The following is a 22,229-nucleotide window of genomic DNA, read 5'->3' on the forward strand; positions in this document are numbered from 1 at the left end:
CCAGTGGATGCCAGTGCTTCCCAAGTTCCAGCCTCTGTAAGCAGTGGCAGACATAGTGCCTTGCCCTTCTTTTCATTTCAAAAAAAGCAAATAAAGGTAATCAAGGCACAGTACTTTTGAAGCTCAATGGAAGCAAAAAACCAAAAAGCATTTGGGAATGAATACAGTGCTAGTGGGGCATTTCAGTGTGTTGGAAAGCCTACCTCACACCAAGGGTCACTAGACTTCATATCACCACATCCTACCTCTTTGCTCCATACACATCTATGTTTAACAGAGAAATATAGGTGACTGTATCATGTAGGGATAGCAAAGCACATTGCTACTCATATTTCTAATATTGCTTTCTTCCCTTTGTATAGGCAGGCATATGTCCAAGGAGTAACAGCAAAAAAATGTGTATTTGCTCCTACAATAACTCATGCACTCAATTTCTATTACGTAGCTTAAGCTTCCCAAAATACTTAAACTTATCCTAAGTACTACAAACAAAGTAATATACCTCCGATCCATTGGAAAGAAAAGGCATACAGAATATATTTGAAGAAACTCAGCTGGTGATATTCTGTCCAAACAACCAGTATGACTATTTTCTCCTAGGATTTATCTTGCTGGTAGAGAAGCAAATACAATAAAGAAGTTATACATTTGACATACTGCAAAAGTGGATGCATTCATCATCAATTCTGAAACATTTCAGAATTATTATCTTAATGCAAACTTCAGGTAGTCCTGAGCACTCTCTATCCAAAACTTCCCTGCTGTCCATAGTGCTTAATGCATCATTGCCCAACTTCTCCTTTGAAGAGCTGACCATCAACTTGCAGGCAATCAAGCCTCTGGTGTAATTTCTTCAGCATGGAACTCACCCCTCACAGAAATCCTAACTAAGTGTCCTGTGACAATGACTAAAAAATCTTTTCAGAAGCACTTTATGGTTTTAGTTGCTTCCCACCCTTCTCGCATTCTCCCATCTTCTTCTTCCTTTTCTTTTTTAAGAGGTAGCCTGAAGATTTAGATTTTTTTAGGAGCAAGGGCTGTGTAAGTAACAGCAATTTGTACTTCTAGAGTTGAGAAGTTCTATGCATTATTTTAAACTGTAAATGTTTTAACTAAAGATCTTCACTTGTTCATACCCAAGCATAGGTTACACATGCTCCTAACAATAACTGTAAATAGGGTAAGGAGAGAAACATTAATGGGATAAAATGCAGACATATCAGTCTAGCTTTTATAAATCAAGCAGTAGGAAGAAAATCAGCTGTGGCATTTTGGGCATAATCAAATACTTTTCTTTTAAAGAAGTGTTATTATTAGAAAATTATAACCACTTTTATGAAAACTGTGAAGATACACACACTAAATTATACAACAACATTTTGCAAAAACCCTTGAGAGTCCTCTCTACTTGCAAGTGTATTTAAACTTGCTAGTTCTAAACACACTTCTGACAAAGTCATCTTGCCCAGAACTAGAACTGACATATAAGTGAGAGATTTCAGTATTAGAGACTAACATGCTCATTTCCCACTTGATTGAAATAGAAATTTCCTGGACAAACATTAACCATTTAAGCTTACTAGGCACCTTCCAAATCTCATGTAGAAAAAAAAGCAAATCATGTACTATGAAATAACTCATAAAAGGTACCCTGTCATCCACTGTACTATTTTCTCCCCTAAAAATAGGACCATGTCCCTAAAAACTAATTCTAATCACCTTGAAATGGAGGCAGAAAAAATTCCAAACCACATATCAGAATATTAACTACTCACCCAAAGAGAAAGCAGTTTCTTTAATGGAAAATTAGTGGAGGAGCTGTAGGAGGTAAACATTAAAACTCTTTATCATACCACAAGAAACTGGACTACAATATGTTGAGAATTTGAAGAAAGACAACAGTGAGAACTCTGTTCCCTTAAAGTTGACTCATTTCGCTGTTGTCTGATGTTACTACTTTGACACATTTCTCTCAAACATAGGCAGACAGTTAATCCTGTCTGACTGACATTTCACTCTGTCTTCCTTGCGGATGTTACAAAAGAGATTTGTCCCTAATAGGGCCCATGCAGATGGTCATCCTGGACCATAGAAGAAATTAAGTATGTATCCAATCTGCCAAGTAAACTGAAGGGCAGGCTACGGAATTTAGGCTTTGTTAAAAGCGTATGATTTGCAATGAAATGCCTCTTGTAAGGCAAAAAGAGATAAAAAGCAACCCTTATATCCTTATATTAAAAAAAAAAAAAAAAAGGTGTATCTTCACTTTTGTAAATTAACTTCATTGGACACTGAAGTTGCAGTGAAATTCCTAGATATGCTTAATATCCCAGGGAACACACCAGTCAGCCTGGTAAGCAACCTGAGAAAGGCTAAGTCAGCAGGACACACATTTTCAACAGCAGAGAATACAACAGATCAAATTCTTATATTGTTTACAATGAAATACTTGTGGTCTAGTGTGACCATTGTACTGGCCTCATTTACTGAGAGCTGAGCTGGATTAAGCAAAACCTTGTGAGATAATTTGGTCCAACCTTCTGTTTTATTGGTTACTGCTACAGCCTGTCAAGGAACATCTCAAACATTTCCAGCAAAGAAGCTTCTGACATTTCTTATGAGTGACCTATTCCAACAGTCAGTTCTCACAGTGATGAGTTTTGTTCTTCAGTCTGAATACAATTTCCTCTGGAGAAGCTAATGCCCACTGGTTCTCATCCTGCCACATGCACCCTTGTGAAGAATATACTTCAGACTTCCCTGTAGCACTACCCAGATAGCATCTAATCACATTCTTCTGATATCTGAGCCTTCTTTCCATTAAAAAATTTATTTTCTCCAAACCTTTAAACATCATGGTGGCCTGTTTTCAGTCTCTGTCTTGAACTACAGGAAACAAATCTTGACACAGTAGTGCACCTGTAGCATAAAATTACTGAGTACACTGGATTCAAGGTGGATGACATGACCAGACCCCAGTCTGTATTGTTGCCTGTACTGGTGCTTACTGGTGCTACTGAAGCTGTACTTCACTCCAGATAGAGAATTTCATATGCATCTTTTTTAAATCTCATTCAGCCTGTCACTGCCTCCCTGAGTGGTGGCCAGAGTACCTGCCTCTCTGCCCATTTTGGTGCCAACTTCAAGTTTGTTGAAGGTAGCTTCAGTTCCATTATGTAGATTGTTTATAAAGATATTTAACAGTATTGGCCATACTACCAACCTTTTGGGAACTTGACATGACAACCAGTCTGACTTGGTGCCATTATCCCTACTGTTTGAACTGCAACCACTTTTTGTCCTATCTTGTGTTTCATCTGTCCGGTTTGTAGGATACTTTTTCAAGAAAAAATTTGAGGTGGACTGCGATGAACACCTTGCTAAAATAAAAGGTAGATTACTTCATCCTTTATCCTTGGATTTCTGCTTGCCACTAATTAACAAATTTCTTGCTCATGACATCGTCTGCCACTTGTAACACCAGGCTTGCTTTTGCATTCCTAAGAGAACAACTGCATGTCCAAGAAGTATCTATGTACTTCTTTCTGGGAATTGTTCTGCCCCCTTTTATTTTTGAACTTGAGTTCTTTCAGTAGCAAATTTAAATAAGACTGTTTAAAAACATTTAAGTGTTTGTTTTTATGCCTATTCCTATTCCCACTTAGGAGAATGGACTACTCTTGTACTGCAGGAAGGCTGTCTCTGAAAATGACTCGGTACTCTTCCAAGCAGCAACTTTATTCTCCAAGGAAGTCTCCCACAGAATCCTTATCAGGAGTTCCCTGATCAAGTTGAGCAATATGTACTAAGCCAAATTCATTCATTAGATGATAGGAAAGTAGATCCCACAACACAAAATATTTGACTTTATTTAATAAAATTCAAAGGAAGGAGCAAATACTTGTCCACATTGAAGTCCCAGGCACTATATTTTCTGATAAATCACTGTGCAATCAAATCCAAATGAGAAGTCACCTTAAAAAAAGTGTGCCAAAGGGCTCTAAGTTTCAAGAGAGTTTCACAAAGTAGTACAAAATAGAAAATATACACAAAAATATAACTTGATCTCGATGTCCTCTCTTTGTAAGCTATTCAACACAAGTCAGATCACTTTAGATCACTAAGAAATGTCAGCACAAAATAATAAATCTAAGCAATTGAGTGACAGTCAAGCAGTCATACATTATTTTAGACATTATAGGATATTAATAATTTAAAGCATGTTAACATTAATAAGCTACTTTTTAAGAAATTGAACTCAATTAAAAGAGAAACATGGTAAAGTAAAAAAAAAAAAAAAAAAAGAAAAAAAAATCATTATTTTCTTACTCTCCCCAAAGGCTCCTTTTACTAAAATTCAGAAAAAAACCTTTATCTTCTTCAAATGATAAAGCTTTTCAGCAGGACACAATACACAAAAGCAGAACTTCTGTTACACAGTGCTCTCTTGTGGTTCTGTGCATCAGTGAAAGACTAAATCATTGTATAAAGGCAGTCACAGTCTGAAATTTCTTGTCACCAAGTCTAACCCAAAATTAATCCCTCAAACTTGGATTTCATTTAGTTCTGCATTTAATTTTCCTAGCATGTCAATAACCTCATATCCAAAGACCACCTTTAGATACTGTATTCAAAGCAAAGCAGGAAATAAATTTAAAAATATAGATAACAAAAAATTTTAACCTGGATCTTTTATTGGAATTCACAATTGACAATACGTGCCATGCCAGGATAGTAGTCAATGCTTCAATACTCACAAATAGGCAGAATTCTCTCTCACAAATAGGCAGAATTTCTGCATGTCACGATATATATATATATATATATATATATATATATATAGGTTACTCAAATATGTAGCCCAGATCTCATTGCTTAAATAAAATACAACCAATTTTTAAACTAAAAATCTTACATTAACTTGCTGGGAACAATGTTTAGACTTCTGCCCATGTCCACTTTTTTCTACAATATAGTGTAAAGAACAAACTACTCATTATCTCATGTAACTAAAACATTCAAAATTAACAGGAATAATTAACCCAAATTACTAGCTATAAAAAAGTGAGACCACCTTCTCATATTTAAATATATAAAGTATTCATCTAAAAGAACAAAAAGTTGTTTACAAGACCAATTTATATAAGAAGTTGGTGTCACCTTTTCAAAATACAGCAGCTACTTTTGGTTATAAAGTTTAAAAGGAATGCATCCTTCAATTCTCTATAGTTAGTTTCTAGCTAAATTTTTTTAAAGCAATTACTTCATTTTTATTTTTCATTTAATTCAAGCCTCATCATGTATTAACAACGTGTTACTATGTCTGTACTTTTAAAGAGAAGTGAAACAAATGTAACTGACCTGTTCACTCCTATCAAAGCTGTTGGATTTCACAATATCAGATACAGGTGTGCCTTGGGCTCGAGCGAGTTCCTGGGGAGCACTCTGAGAGCTGGGCATGGGTGGCAGAGGAGCTCTCCGTTTCTTCGGCATTTCCGCTGGCAGAGTGCTTGAGTCGTACTGCTTGCTGACAGTGTTAGATCTCGTGATGAACGTTGGCCTTGGCTTGCTCATCAATGGAGTTGCTGGGGCACTGGCAGCCTTGAGGTGTGGGAAATAAAAAGAAACCCAAGTTGCATATATTTTCTGGAAAATAATCAACAGCATTGATTTCTCAATCTGAATATGTTTCTAGAAGATTTCCTTATGCAAAGTTACACTTTACTTGTTCTCTTTTCTTCTTGTTTCGTTGAAAAAAGCTGAAAAATCCTTTGTTTTCTTTCTCCTTCAGAACATCTATATTTTCAGACTGGTAGGAGCCTAAAATAGAAAACAATAGTTCTAGATGTTATTTCATGCAGAGATTATTTCTCCTGCATTCTTACTCTAAACCTCCTGCAATAATACACAAAACACACCATAAACCACTATATCAATAATTTTTCTAGGTGTGGCCAAATGAACAGTTTGCCTAGCATCCATGTTCTTCCTCTCCATCTCAGAACTCGGGGCAGATGAGTTTCAGCTGCTCTTAATGCCAGCACATAATCCAGCCCACCCACTAGTCATATGCTATGGTTCATACCACAAAGGTAGTAAAAGGGGAAAAGAGCATTAGACTTTTCAGCTCTCCACTCCTACTGGCTCAAATTTATGTCAAAGTGTGAAGTGGGACAAGCCAGGCCCCAGCCTGCACATGGATAACTATGGAGAAAGATCACCCAACACTCAAACAGTGTCATTGTAACTGCGTGGCAGTTATAGTAACAACACTCAAATCAATTCTCATTATCTTGCAAAATTTATCCTCCTTAAATTGCTTTATTCATATAGAGGATTTGTAAATCTCATTACTGACTTTTTAAAATTTTACTAGAATGAACTTTCTGAAAGAAATCTCATTGAATGCACATGTAACAAGCAACAAAAATCAGCAAATCTGGTAGAGGTATCAATATAAACATGACCCTAAATTGAATAAACTGATCTAGGGTAAAAACTATACAAAAATATTTTCTATATAGCTGTGTATATCCAATTCTGCACTATCATTTGCAATATGCATTTAAGACAGGACAGAGATATTACTCATGTCACGGTTAAGCAGATGTTGTAATAGGAGCAGGTGCTAATGTCCCGTAAGTGCTAAGTTTCACTGCCTATTTCAATAAATCATACCTTGAAAAGATGGTAAATTTAAATCAACTGGTGATGTGGCTACAGAAAGACAAAAAGAAAGACAGAAAATGTGAATCTGAATCAAGGCTGTAGTCATAACATACAAACACAGAAAGCCAAAGCTGGATCTTCAACATGAGTGAAAAATTAACTGGGTACTTTGCAGAAGTAAAAGGATGTGCATCTTTACCACCTAATACTTAAATCATTCCAGAACTTGAGCCTGAAGACATGCAACAAAGACTGCAACTGTGTATGTAAGCAGGGAGGCTTCACTTATATTTCTGAAGCAAAGAGAAAAATCAATATGTAGAATAGCTTGCTCTGGTTTGAATGGTTAGGCAGTCCAAACTTGGAAAACAAAGAGGAATGTAAAATTAAAATATAATATTAGTAAAATAAAATTTGAACTTAAATTCTATTATGTACACCTCACCATTTACTTTCATAAAGAGAATGAAAAATTCAGAGCTTTGAACCTGCCTGCAAAATTGAAATGCTGAACTACTTCATATTAAAGAGAACTCGAGAATATCTAAACTTCCTAGCAGGGCATTGCTGTGTGGAAAGGGTATATGCCCTGGTATGCCTACCTAAGGATTTTTGGCTCCTGCTTCAAGTAAAACACACATGATATCATGCAAAAAGCAGCCTTTCCAGTCTGCAGATGAAAGCAGTAAATAACCAGACAAAAAACAAATAATGCACTTGGGAGCACACGCAGTCAAAATAACACGTTTAGGCAAATTAAAAATATGTTGGTTTTCAGTGTGGAAGAGAAAGATATTTCATTTTTCTTTTCTCTATAGAGAAATGAAATACTGTCCAAATTTGTCATTCTGACCTTTAGCAAGTAAATTGAGAAAACCTCTTGAAACTGTAACCACCAAACAGTAAAGTTACCATATTTAGGTAGAAAGAGGGGCAAAGACAAACAAAACCCCAACAAGCCTCACAAGTTTTAGGTAGAAATAAAATCAAGCAAATGAAACAGTGGTCAATACCAGGAGTGAGTCAATCAATATTATTGCTTTCCACACTGAGGTAAAATTTCCTGTGAGAAATGTCTGAAATGGAACAAACCACACTGTACAAAATCTTTAATTACAGTTTAGTAAACCTGTCACCTGGTCAGATAAAGTTAAAATCTGGCCTAGGAATATCCTTACAAAATATTAGAAAGCTAGTACATGGTGTCCCTGCTGGACCAGAATTAAATAGACAATTATTATTCCTTCACAATCTATAAAATTAGCAAGCAGCACTCAGAAATAGACATAAAGACCATCTGAATACTTTATTGCTTTTAAGATTTTTAATTATTTTAAAGAAAACTAATTTTCTCTAACATTTGTTCTTTTCAGGTCATCACAATGTCATGTAGGAGCTAAGGGAACTAGGGTGTTGTTGGAGTTTTTGGGGAAGGTGTGAGGGAAGGAAAAGAAGGCTTTACTTTTAAGTGAGGATTTGTAGTCAGCTAACTCTGCTCATAGTGAACACTTGGTTAGAAAAGTAAAACTTCTATACAGCACTTCTGAAAACAAAAGTCCAGGTATAAATGAGTCAGTTTCAATGTTGTGGAAGACCAATTAAATATATATTAAATTTCTAGAAAATGCTTTCATAAGTAAAAAACCCAACAACATGTGTACAATTCTAAGTAATTATCTTTCATATAACAGCAATTTACAAAAGTTATCTTACCTTGACTGACATCCATGGCATATAGTTCTCTTAGTCCAAGGTCATTAAGAGATTTTGTCATATCAAGGGGTTCTTGAGACTGGTAACTCTTCAGTAGTAGAGTATGTGAAGGATCAAACTCACACTTGCTGCAGATAATTGATATGAGCTCTTGAAGGGGTGAATGTGGACTAACTCTTACTACTGTTTTCTGTGTCTTCTTGTAGTTTATCACTACCCTTACTGTTTGCTAAAGAGAAGAAAATTCCAATAAATACCGGCACAAATTCTGAAAGAAATGGCATTTTTATAACAGCCTCACAATAATCACCAGAATTCCACTTATGGTCAACTTGACCAGTGCTGCGGGTTCAGAAACATTACATAAGAAACTAAGATCTATTTTTCTATTCCCTTCCATTCAAGAAAAGGACACGTGAAGCATCAGCTTCCTCCCTCAGCAGTGCCATTGCCTGTGCAGCAGGGTACGTGTCTGGAGGGTTACACTGGGCAGCTGCAGAATCAGGTGATGCACCACCAGCAAGTGCTCGTGAACACGGGTGTAGGAGGAAAGCAGAAGGGCAGCAGAAGAGCTCTCCTGGCCCTCTCTAAGTGCTTTAGATAAATTAAAAGTCAGTATTCTTCTACATAGCGCAACAACAAAGGTGGAAGGAAAATATTTAGGCAACACCCAGAAATTAGTTCAGTACTTCTTAAAGCTCCTGCCCTCTTCAGAGTATATAAAAAAAAGCCAAGAGAGAACAGTATGTATTGAAGGAAAATGAACATACAATCAGAAGGGTACATATATCACAGCATGACAGATGGTACAAGATGTTGATTTTCAGTTTGTTCAAGGCTGTCCTCAGCCACACTTCATCTGCAGAATTTTTCAAAAGGCCAATGAAGCATGGGATTTCAAATAATATCGCAAGATTTCCTTCTTTCAGCAGCAAAGATGTTTGCTGCAACAAATTGAGATGTATTTTATATAAGAGAAGCTTATCAAAAACAGACTAAAGCATTTCACAGAGCTTCAAGGTGAGAGGATGAAAGAAAACAGGAAACACTGACACAAGAGGATGAGCTACCAGCTCGATTTGTTGAATACAGCAGTAATTCTAATTTCTCAATATGCTTAATTTTAGTTCTCACCTCTGGTATAACTGGAGCAGGTTTCTTTTTATCCATTTGTTTTGCCTTTACAATCACCTTTTCTACTTCAAGCATTCCCACTGGTGTGTTGGGTTTGAATTTAATCTGGCTATTTTCTGCTGATATCAACTCTATGGTATAACTTGATGGATTTAAATGATACTGTGCACAGAGAAAGATCAGCAAGTCCATCATGGGCTTCCTGTAAAAGACAAATGGAGCTGTCACAACAGATGACAATTAAGCAGGCTATAACAAGATATGCTGCCTAAACAAACATTTAATTCAAGTGGTCCTTTCCCTTCCAAGACAAAATAATTACTGCTAGACACCAACTTTAAATATCTTAGAGCTTTAAAAAATGCAATTAAAAAAAAAGCCAACCCTCAGAAAAGCCACTAAAAAGAAAATGAAAACCAGTTTGCACAAAAGTATGCCAAGTACTTGAACAGAGTGGGAACTTCTTGTTGAGTGAAGCTTTTCCTGAGGTCAGCTGGGACATGTGGATTAGTTACCTCGTTTGACATTTAGTGGGAACTTCTAACCGTGGTGATAAATACTCTGTTATTCATTAAGAACAATTCTTTTGCAAAGCTTGGCATTTTTATATCCATTTTGAGTTACAAGGGACTTTATTTTCAGAAACTCTGTGCATTAGCCACGTGGAAGATGCAGGAGAAATGAAGTTTGAGAAAGTCACATTTTAAGCAGATTGTGCATTAGGGATTCCAGAATTATCTAGGTGCTTAATACCAACAGTGAGAAATAAGCCAAATGACAATATAGTAGACAAATGCCAGTTCTTGAGAAGCTCTGTGTGATGTAAGATGTCCTTCCCACAATGAAGAATGGTCAACAGAATTTGTCAGATGTAGTCTGTACCTGTAAGTCCATGTTCCCTCAGTGCTTAATGAAGAACATGCAGAACAGGGTATTAAGACAGGCTGAGTATTTCCAGCTGCTACTGAAATACATTTAATAAAGTTGTACTACAAACAGAAATGTTAGAGATGTTTAAATAGGAGAACGTTTGGAGAATGTTAGGAGAACGTCCTAACTTTGCATGTTATGGAACTGAGTTAGGTTATAGCACTATCAGACCATTCCTCAATTTTTTTTTTTTAGTTGGGTAAGGACAATTTCATTGCGACACCCTCTGCATATTTCAGTTACAACTATGAACAAGGAAATCCATCACCTGCTATGTCTCACAAGGATATTATGAAAATAAAAGTCTGAAGCAATCAAATGGTATGTTGAAAAAATGCTGAAGTGTCTCTGAGAAAATTAATAGAGGGCTAGGCTGGTATGGCTTTATCAGAAATCTTAAATTCTAGATGTAATCTCATAACAGAGGCAAGTATTCTGGTAGCACAGCCAAATGTGGAAATAGTTTCTACAAAGAACCATCAGATGAAGCAGAATTCTAGATAACAAAGATCATGAATATATTTATTAAGCAGTAAGTTAAAGCAGACTTTTCATGATACAGTTCTGTAAAAATAATTAAGAATGACTCAGTGTTAGAAGTTATTGTGAACAGTGAATTTTTCCCCTTTGATTTACCCTAGAATATCATTCCTGTTTCCCTTAATCTTAAAGGACAAATGTCCCATAAGCAAACTGTCTTCTGACTTCTAGCAGCCGGGGTGGACTCTCTGGTGCATATGCTGCACTTCCAGAAGACAATTGCTTGAAAGCTGACAGATATTTCCTTTCTAGAGGAAAGTTTCTGCCTGCTTAAGTGGCAGGAGAACACTTGCCTCAGGAGACAAAGGCAGGAGAAACAATAAAATTAAAAAAAACATACTCCAATGTGTGAAAAAACAGTTATCAGATAGTCTGAAGGTATAGGACAAAGCCATATACTCCCATGCTTTCATCTAGATCATATTTAGGAATACTATGTGAAATGCAGAATAATGACTGCTCCTCCCTTTTCACATTGCTAAACCAGAAAGTTTATTTCAATGCATCTCCTGTACATAGCACAACCTGTGTCAGTTACAAGACAGAAGGAGGGAATACTTTATTTCTTGTACTTCTAATCCCTAATAAATCAAGTACATGCATCTCACAGTAAGAAGAAAAGGGCTGCAAATGGAAATCTCATCATTCCCCCATCTTGCTGGGGGAGGGCCAGGGAGGAGGGAGCCAGAGGAGGCTGCAGACACTGCTTCTACAGTGACCTTTCTGCTTACCAGCGTATCCAATAAGTTACTTGTTACCTTTTTTCTGGTGAATTTTTATAAACTGACTGGCTTTAAAAGCTGCACTTCAGTTACTGGAGAAGAGTAAGAATGTCAAAGATGACCAGAGCAAGAACTGACAAGCAAGGACCCCAGAAAACCATCCTATAGAAACGCACCACAGTGACAGGGGCATATCCTCACATTAACCAGAGCCACAGTAAGTGACCGATTAAGCGAGAAACAGCTGCTAACAAACAACAGGTACATCCAAATTAGTACACGAGAACAGTGATTCAGTGCAAATTTGCTTTCCAATAGTACTTCCAGAAACAACCTGCTTGACTGGAGGATGATGGACTTCTAAGTCCCCCCACTTCACTGGAGGTAAGATATCTTCAACAGCTTTAGAAAGGTACTCCTTCAGCAATAAAAAAAAAAAAAAACAAACAAAAAAAAAAAAAAACAAAAAAAAAAAAAAACCAAAACAAAAAAAAAAAAAAAAAAAAAAAAAACAAAAAAACCAACAAGCTTTTCTTGTAACCACGTCCTCCAAAACTTGTAAAACTCCTTTTCCCTAAAGCCTTCAAGGATTATAGGTGGAAGAATACATACCTCACAGTACATTTAACAGCTTCCATAATTAATGTTTAGCAAGCACCATAAAGAGGCCATCAGCTACCTCAGAGTACATCATCTGCTTGTCCTCCTTTATCTAACTTCAATAAAATATTTATTTGCGACTAACTTCATCTAGGTTTTCTGTAAATCTCAGAGCATAAATCCAATTTATACATAATCAGGATTTTTATTTCACTAACACCTTGCTTTATGCTACATAGCTCTTGCTACCCACTATGCCAAAGCAGGGAGCAAACCAACTCAACCTAATCTAAAAAAGAAAAGTTTCTTCTAGTGGACTATGGAATTTGAGCACACAGCTGTTAAAACTTACCATTTTGCTTTTTCTACTATGAGATTTAAAAGGTGCTCTTTCCTCAGGACCTTCAGAGCTGCTCACCTCCAATTATAAATGCCAAAAGAAGCAAAGTAACAATTTTTCTGTTTATGTCATTTCTAGAGAGATCATGCCTATTTGATCATGATAAATAACTATAAAGCCAAAGCAAAGCTAGAAAAAGAGATAGCTTGAAATATACTTCATGGTGGATGTGACTTCATGGTCCTGCACATCTCCCTCATTCTGAGATGAGCCTAGCAGTGCTAATACTGGATATCTTATTTGCAAGATAGTCTTTTAGGAAATCAATCAATACAGTATCTTGATTGAAAAATCCTGCAACTGTGGGATAATAAAACTGATTGGGAAATGAGCACAATTCCTGATAAGCCTGTAAGGCCCGTCTTGAATACAGAGTAATTGTACACAATGTAATCTGACCAAGTGAAAATAAATGCAACATTCCTTTCTGGCACTTTGTTCTGAGCAAAGCATGAGAGAGGGCCCATGGTACTCATCTCTGTGGACAAAGGAAGCAAAAAGAACAAGAAGCTCCTGACAGTGTACACATGGAGCCCCATGTATAAGAAGGTTTAAAAACAGAGGAAGGCATCATATTTACAGACAGCAATATTTCTTGCTATAAATGAACTGAAAAAAACAGCATAAAGCATCAAGTATTCACATTATTTCAGAAAATTTCTTCTGAGAAATAAAATCTCACATTGAAGTTACCCTGAAAATCACAGAGTCAGGGGGAGGTGTAAAAAGACCCACTACAGCTCTGGTGAACAAGATGATATTTAATATCTAAGCAACAACCTTATGAACTCCAGCAAATGACAGTATGCAAACAGACACAAGCCAGATTTCATCTCTCATTAAGAAGTAGGTATAAGCACACATTTACAGCATCTGGTTTGAATGAATAAATAAGTCAGCCTGCTTGGTTTCTGTAGGAGAGACATGGGCTATATGCTAACACAAGGACAATATAAAAATAAGTTGTCTTATTTCATCTTAGGATAGCAATAAAATCGCATCCAAATTGGTGTGATCAATACACAGCCTTGCCCAGGACTCTTCTTAGCAGAGCAACATTTTAGGTCCCAGGATTTGTGATTTCAGCTCACCAGTAAATGTGCAGGTCTTTCTAAACAAAAGGTGACTTGAAAGTTACATGCACAATCTATCCTACCAATTAACAGTCTGAAATATGCATTTTAAACTAAAACTAGCTTAAGGAAAACATAATTGTTAAAAGAAATCCAAAGCTGTAGCTATAAATTCTTTTTGAAGCATTACAGATTTTGTCTGAAGTGATTACATGTTTTTTGATGACTCCTAGTAGTCTACAAGGTAAGAGAGCAAAGCAAGTCCTAAACACATGACTGTACCCAAATAGGATGAACAATCATGCATTTTACCAAATGATTATGACCTGGATGAAGATTGGAGTAAACTTGAAGAAAAAATAATATTAAACAAAAATATCATTCTGTGTAACATACCTCCCATTCACTGTAGTGTACTTAATCACATCTCCTGGCAGGACCACTGATAATTCAATATCTTTATCAATTACATTCTCTTTCTGTTCCATTATGAGGTTGGTTGGCTCCGTGTTATCAAGTGGAGAAACAGCAATGGATTTTGTTTCAGATGGAGGAGGTGGTGCCTTAGATTTTCTTCTGAAAAACAGATAAAAGTTAAAAATCAAGTATGCATTTATACATATGATTCCAAACTGACAAACTAACAAGTCTCAAAACAGAAACAAACAACACTTTATTATTTTCTAAAGTAATATGTGTAATGAAGGGATAAGAGAATATCTTAAATATACTACCAGTGGTGACAGAAGACAAAACAGGCTAAGGTGTCCATCACAAAAAAAAAAAAACCAAACCACAAAAGCAAGTGCCCAACAAAACATCAAGCCAAAAAGAATTCTTTAAGGTACCATGAAAGAATAAATTAGTTGGTTGTTATTAAACTCCCTTGGGTTATGCAAAGACCCTATTTGTACATTCTCCAAAGAGATTTACTGGATTAGTAAAAACAGAAATATTGTACTATGCAGTATGAAGCAAATTGTACTACCAGTGTGCTTAATACAGGATAGATACTGGAGCAGAGACACTTTTCCTCCCCAAATTTTAATTTTGGTTATTAAAATTATTCAAAGAAATCCTACCAGTTCTACATTATTTAACTTCTATACAGTAATAAAAGTATAACCGATTCTACTGTGTCGTAATATTTCCTGACATTTCACTGACAATGTGCTTTCACATATTCCCATCACCAAGGCTGATCTGTTTTAATTTTCTCTATACCTTTTCCCATGTCAGTGACAAGATAGTTTACTTTGGAATACAAGGACTGATCACTAAATAAGCTGCGCTTATTTCACTTTTAAAAAGTCTAAAACAGCAGAAAATTCTCTATATCGCTTAATATATGTATGTTACAGCAAATTCTGAATGCAGGACTCTCATGTCCTAAAACATCTAGTCCAATATCTCCCTTTATTTAAATAACTCTCCCCAATTAACCAATATATTCAGAAGGAAAATATACTATTAATTAAGAATTTTACCATTAGAAACAAGATCAAGATACAGTCAAGACAAATTACGTCATGACAGGTTTTGAATTTCTTATACATGTTCTTGAATGAAGCCACACTACCAGGAAGTTAAAATACATTTCAACATATTACACAAAGCCTCCAAAAATATGCTTGTCATTTAGATGGAGCTGTACCAAAGTTTGCTTACTTGAAACCTAAGGAAATAAATTAACCCCTACAATTGTCCTACAGAATTAAAACATAAAGAACCTAGCATACAACTAGAAAGACACACCTTTCTTGAGAAAAAAAACAAAGTTTAAAGTCACTCACAATGAAGAGAAAACAAGGTCCAGAGCAGCATTGCAAAAAACAACTGTAACGAGGTTTCACATGACTGATCTGTTGCTGAAAGTGCTTAGAGTTTTGAACTTCAGAACTCTGTGCTGAATAATTAACTATTCACAGCCCCTCAGAGCTAATCAGGAGTACTCACAGGCCTCCAAAATCATGGAATGGGGATCCACATTCACAATTTATACCTCCTCCCTCAATGATTTAAATTAGTTTGGTGTGCTCTCTATGCAATTCATGATGTGCAACATGAGCTGAAAATTTGACTGTGGTCTCTACAGCAGCTTGTCTGGGTTGTTTCAGGGTTACATAAACATTGCAAAATGTATAAATCAAACTTCTACATATTCCTCCCCAGCTTCTTTGGGGGTTTTCTTGCAAGATTTTTAGCTTTGACGTAACTGCCAAATATAAATTTTTAGCAAGTACAGAGCATCAATACAACTATTAGACATAAATAAAATCCCAAAAACATAAAAACTTCCCCCATGACATTAATACCAAAAAGCCCAACATGAACGAGTACCGCTTGTCCTCCCTTCTATACTCTTTCTTACATCTTTAACTTCAAATGACTGTTGAAAGCTATTTATCACAGAGTTTACTCTTTGAAGAAGTGTCACAGAAAGATTTCTTTTCAAATGCTAGGGGACTCTATTTTCTATTAAGTAGTCAAATTCAATTTTTTTACTGGAACTCTATTAATCACCAGAGTACTTAATGACACACAGCAGTTAATGTGGTTTATTCATACAGTGTCCAACTAAAACTGACCAAATACTCTCCTCAAAATTCATATGCAACAGTTGAAGTTCCATGTGTTTATATAGAACACGCACACACAGGGTCAGGCGGTCTAACAACATCGCTGAAGCCTCATGTCCCCCACTGCAGAGCCAGGTACCCCACCCATTTCTAGGAAATCTGAATGTTCTTTATGGTTAGTCATGCTTACCTGTCCCTCCCCACACAAAGGAGGAAAAATCCCAAGTGTACTTTCTCAGAAGTCATGCCAAGTTTTTGGCAACCTCTTATTAAACAACAGGAATCCCAATGCTTTCATTTTCTGTTCCCAGATGCCATGTTTTTGTTTCTTCAGTTCTCACTATTTCTCTCATCTCTCCTTCTCAGCCCAAAGTATTTGCAATTGGTCGCATTGCTTTTTCATTATTTCAGCTTGTGTTTCTACCTTATCAGGGCAGCAGCTGCCTGACAGTCAGGCTGGGCTGCACTCCCAGCCCCAGAACTGGTGCTGGACAGCAGGAACAATTCAGGTGATGGTGGAAATACACTTGTAGAGGTAGGTTTTACATACAAACCCTCCTCTCCCTGCTCTGCAATTCAAGAAGCCAATGAAAGTGATTTTCTCACCAAGGCATCCTCCACACATCCTTTTACCCCAACACCAAACCTAGCTCCAAGTCTATATCACCAATTCAAATACTTCATCACAAAGAACCAACAAAAGCCTAGTTCTCTCTAACCTCTTAACCTACACCAAGTACTCAGCAAACTAGGAGAGCTGTTGATTTATAATGATTTTGCTAAAAAGACAGAGAAAGATGTCAATCTAGCTTCTTCTCTGGAAAACAAGACCTGTTATTTTTAGTAAGATAAAATACAATCATAACAAAGACAGTAATTCCCCATCATATAAAAACAACATTTCAGAGGCCAGGAAAAAAGGTGCTCAGTAAGTGGTCTTACAGCACCTTTCATGTTCAGACAGCTTCCAGCCAAGCTGTTCTAATTTTCAAAATAAACATTAGAAGGAGTTAGAACAACCAAAAACATGCTTTTCCTTTTCATGGCTACTGTAGAATTACAGGAAAGCTGCAGGATGAATCAAACTGCAGCTTACTTAGCTATGAATTAGTTACTACAGAGGGAATTAAAAGAGAAATTTTAACCAAATGAGGTCACAACTCAATAACAATAAGAACCCCTCTGGAAATTGTGCTGCAGTATCCTACACGATGTGGGTCCTCACTCATTCCTAGTCCCCATGGGTCCCAGTCCCATCAACTGGCTAACCTTCCCTACACACCAGACACTGAAACTGCCCAAGCCCAACTCTCTGGAAGAGATGTACTCACCAGATAAACAATTCCATTAACATATTATCTTCTACATACATTTTCTGTTTAAACTGCTGCTTGAGCTAAAGCAAAAAAACAAAAACAAAACAACAAAACCCCAAAAAAACCAACCAAAAAACCCCAACAAAACAACAAAAAAAAGGTGTTTCTCCTCTGATTCTTCCTAGCCCTGGACAAGGCTGTGAGAGGGAGACCTGCAATGCTCTCACAGGGACCCACAAACACAAGGTGGTGCAGTCTAGACAGAGTTTCCATTTGCCTTGTTACCAGAGCACCTGGAGCCCACTGCTTATGCCAAGGCATTCAGCTTTTTCTTATGTAGTAGAGATTATATTGTTCCCCAGAGAACTGATTCACATATCTTAGAAATTTAAATTTCTCAAGTCCCACTGCAGTTCCTGCCAGTCTGTGTGACAATACAATTCCCATATTAAAGAATTCTTTCAGCCAAATGCAAACAGAAGACTATAATTTTTTAAGAAAACAATGCATCTTTAAATCAAATCCAAGACCATAAGGCCAATATTTTATGTGCTTCAGATCCCCTTTCAACAGAATAAAATGTCACTGCTGTATCTCAACAACTTTCCTGCTTGCAAAGAAAGAAAAAAGTGTCAGTGATCTGGATGCATAGAAGCCTTTTTAAAATAAAGGTCTGATACAGGAAATAAATAACACTTTTTTTTTTGATTTTCAAAAAAAAAACCTGTTAGGAAGATACAAGCAGTATATTTTCAACTATCAGTAACTAGAAAAAGGCACATAAAATAATGAGAAATACTTGAACTTTCAGTGACTTGAGTATTCCAGTTTTCACCAGCATTTCCTTTCAATAAGAACCTCTTTCCCAAAAAAAGGAAAAAAAAAAAAAGAGAGGAAATCTATCTGCTAGATTAGAGTGCAATCAAAGGCTACAGCATCAAGGAATATTACTGTTTACAACACTTAACTTCCTATTTGGAACACAGTTACATCACAGTATACAAAGAGAGTTTGATAGCACTCTCACTGAAATTATTTTGAATCTAACCTCCAACATCAGAACCTTTTCTCAAATTTTCTATAGCATTCACCTAGGACAGGAATGGTCATAAGGATCTCACCTGCAATTCAGTTATCTCTCAGGTACTGAAACAGTTCATTAAACCTAGTGCATTAAAAACCTTCTAAGCATAAAAGAAACACTTCAGTTGGTTAATTTGACTTAGGGTACTATGAAGAACACTGGTTTATTCAAAAAGCAACTACTTTGTTGTTTGTTTTTTTTTTAAATCAAACTTTACAAAATTAGATTTGCCAAAATTACAAGCAGCACTTTGTTTTATTTTCCCTCATAGTCAGAAAAGGATTTAACTCTACTAAGATTGTATCATGAGATAAAAAAGCCCACTATAACAAAGCTTCTTCTAGAGCTTTTCTTGTCTTCAACTTCTCATCCTAAGTAATTATCATAATTATCTCCTGACTATTACAACAATGCTGTTTCACTGCTGTGTCATAGAAGCAGACAAACCTCACGCATAATCTTCTCAAACAAGGAACAGTTGAACAAGACTTCATACCTATATTAAAAACATTGATTTGGGGTTTTTTAACAATGATACATCCATTTTGGCCAACAGGCATACAGAATATTTAGGCTTCTAGTTTCACCTATAAGCATTCCCAGCCCAATACTCATCTTTAACGGCCACAGAGCAGATTTGTCTTCTAGACTGAGTTTATTCGGTTCCCTCTTTGTGGACAATGGTCTCAAAGAATCACCACTGTAAGTCTTCAAGATCAAACACTACCTGCTAGGAAAAAGCTTGGAGACAACTGCAGCATTACTATTTGATCTGCTCCTCATAGTCCAGCACATGACTGAAGTTGTCAAGACAGGTGTCTCAAAAAATCACTCCTATATATTTCAGATATAAGTATAGATTAAAAACACTTAAAAGTAAATTCTATTCATCTTCACTAAATTATTACCAGGCATACAGGTTTCCACACAAAATTTGGGGTGCCACTAAGTGCTTCAAAAAAGGTTACTTTTAAGTTAGGCGTATGGTAGTATTCTAATATTTTTCCTTAACTTTAAGCAGCCCAAATATTTGCTGTGCTAGCCCCAGAGCATCTATATAACATGACTATCAGCCTTGCTACTGGGCTTTCATCTCAACATCAATATCACTGTTTGAGATACAATCTCTCTCTTTATTCTACTATAAAAGCACCACTTAGATGTTAAGATCAAGGTATGGATCAATGAGAGTCAAACGATGTCCATTCTTAGGTTATCCCTTCAAGCCAGTCTTATGATACATGTAGGATGATATAAAGGAAAAATATTTGCTGTATCTGCTCCAGAGAGAAATATGATCTTTCAGATTCTCAACTCATCCATTTAGTTATTTCAGGAAGAACATGAGGTAGTATTGTACAAATACTGAGTCTGGCAGGTGGCTCGATAGGTACCAAAGAAAACCCCAAGTTCAGGAACACACTTCAATTTCAATTTCCAAGCAGAGGAACAAACATTAACAGTTTGTAAATCTTTTGTGGCAACACATTATTTTATAGGGCACTCCTCTATACTAATTCCCAAGACTGAAAGGATGCAAATATTGTAAGTAATACTGCTATTTTAAAAATAACAGAGAAAAAGAATATGGCATAAAATAAGGCACTGGGTATATAGCTCTGCCAACACAATAATTCATAGTGCAACTAATACATCAACTGACATGGCAGTAGTAATGCTGTGGGTGATGATAATATTACCAATTAAGTGATCTTTGAAGATTACCTCTACAGATTCACTCAGTGAGGTTCCAGCAAACAACAAAACATCTGCATATGTTCTCTTACTCATGCCTTTATTCTGATATAAAGAAAGCAAAAAAGTGAAATGCATTTTCACTCTCTTTCAACAAATAAAGTGAACCAAGAAAAGGAGGCCTCCCTGGAATCAGGATATGTTTTCGAAGATGTTGTGAAAGAAAAAGTTTCCCCAGTCAGTGGGATGTGTGGATTTACCCCCTAGCTAGCCTCATTGCTCTGAAGATTTTTTTTCAGTCTTATCCTAGAGAGAAAGAAATCACAGCACTGGGACCGTAACCATGACAGTAAGGTGAAAGCTTAATGGAATCTCTGGATGTCTGGTTCACACTAAAAGCAAGAAAGCAGCAAATGAATCCTTCAGTTCCCTCCAGACCATTTGGAACAGACACTTGCTCCCTCTGATTATCTGTCCCCATGGCAGTGACAGTCTTGAAAACAGAAGCAACTGTATTTGAGCCATAATTCATTAAATGTTTTCTATCATTACAAGGAAAAAGAGGCAATTCTGAAATGAGACAACATAAACACAAATCTGATTACGGGCATGTTGTTAATTGTGCCCCTCTTAGCATTAAAGGGGCACTAACTCTGGTATAAACATAGAATTTAATTAATTAAACAACAAATTTAAAACTTTCCTAGAAAAAATATTAATTCATTGCCCTTCAAAGTTGAATCACAACTAATATTACAATAATCTATTCAAGCTCACTTAAAACTTAGGAAAGACCCAACTCCTGAGAACAGAAAGCTGCTGACAGTGTTGTCTTGTATCATCCAACAAAACACAGTTAGCTCCCCTCTAGGCATAAGAATCACTTTGCTCTTAGGAAGAGAGCCAAAAGCTCAGAATCCTAGCAGGCAAGAGAGGATAAAAGAAAAAGAAAAAAATACTTTCTCTAAATTAGCATAAATTTTATTATTATTATTATTATTGAGGGATTTTAGAAATGTGTTCTGATACAAAAGTTTCATTACAACACATTCTGTTGTGCCAAGAAAAGTACTTATTTTACACCTGGAAAAAAAAAACCATCAAAAAACCAAAACTAACAAATAAAATGAAATTAAAAATGAATTGCAATGACATTACTTTTAAAGAGGTTGACAACTTAGACTCCTGAAGTAAATAGGGCTAACACAAAATATAAGTCCAAACCTGGCATGTCCATGTGTGACACACCTCTGCAGAAAGCAGATACTTATATCTATTTTTGCAACCTTTTCTCAAAGTAAAAAATGCAAAAAGTAACCTAGATTTGCTACCAAAAGAAAGAACAAAAAATCTGAATGGCATTCAAAACTACTAAAACCTTGTACAGCTGAGTTAGCCTTTGTTATATTTACAGTTATGGAAACAGCCTGACAGAAAAGAAGGAGAGCAGGGAAGAGAAAGCAGTAAATCTGTAACAGTAATTGAGTAATATATAACTGGCTGAATAAACAGGAAAAGAAAACAAAGAGCAGCTTGATCTGAAAGGGAGAGCTTAACCTTTGATACACTAATAAATCTAACAAATACTTAAAACTCAAGCGAATGTATGCTACTTCTACTAAAAATAAACCCTCAAATCTTTATCAAGAACTGTTAAAAAGGTTACTCATACAGCTGTTTTTCTTTCATGACTAGTAAGGAAGTTCAATTAAGGGCTTTCAAATAAAACAAAACCTGAATCTGTCCTTCCGGTTGTTACTCCCAGTAATGAAAG

The 22,229-nt window shown here is 36.2% G+C and overlaps 1 protein-coding gene across 1 annotated transcript in view; it reads right to left on the reverse strand.

The window, feature by feature from the left end:
* Window positions 1-22,229, reverse strand: part of COBLL1 (cordon-bleu WH2 repeat protein like 1) — a 77,249-nt gene that overhangs the window by 20,062 nt on the left and 34,958 nt on the right. The window contains exons 2-7 of the mRNA XM_038142162.1: window positions 14,178-14,357; window positions 9,517-9,718; window positions 8,383-8,611; window positions 6,679-6,717; window positions 5,726-5,820; window positions 5,362-5,601 (exon numbers count right to left, since the gene is read on the reverse strand). Of these exons, the coding sequence (XP_037998090.1) occupies window positions 5,362-5,601; window positions 5,726-5,820; window positions 6,679-6,717; window positions 8,383-8,611; window positions 9,517-9,718; window positions 14,178-14,357 (985 nt within the window). The remainder of the gene's footprint in view (window positions 1-5,361; window positions 5,602-5,725; window positions 5,821-6,678; window positions 6,718-8,382; window positions 8,612-9,516; window positions 9,719-14,177; window positions 14,358-22,229) is intronic.

This window comes from Motacilla alba, chromosome 7, assembly GCF_015832195.1.
Source record: "Motacilla alba alba isolate MOTALB_02 chromosome 7, Motacilla_alba_V1.0_pri, whole genome shotgun sequence".
Classification (NCBI taxonomy): domain Eukaryota; kingdom Metazoa; phylum Chordata; class Aves; order Passeriformes; family Motacillidae; genus Motacilla; species Motacilla alba.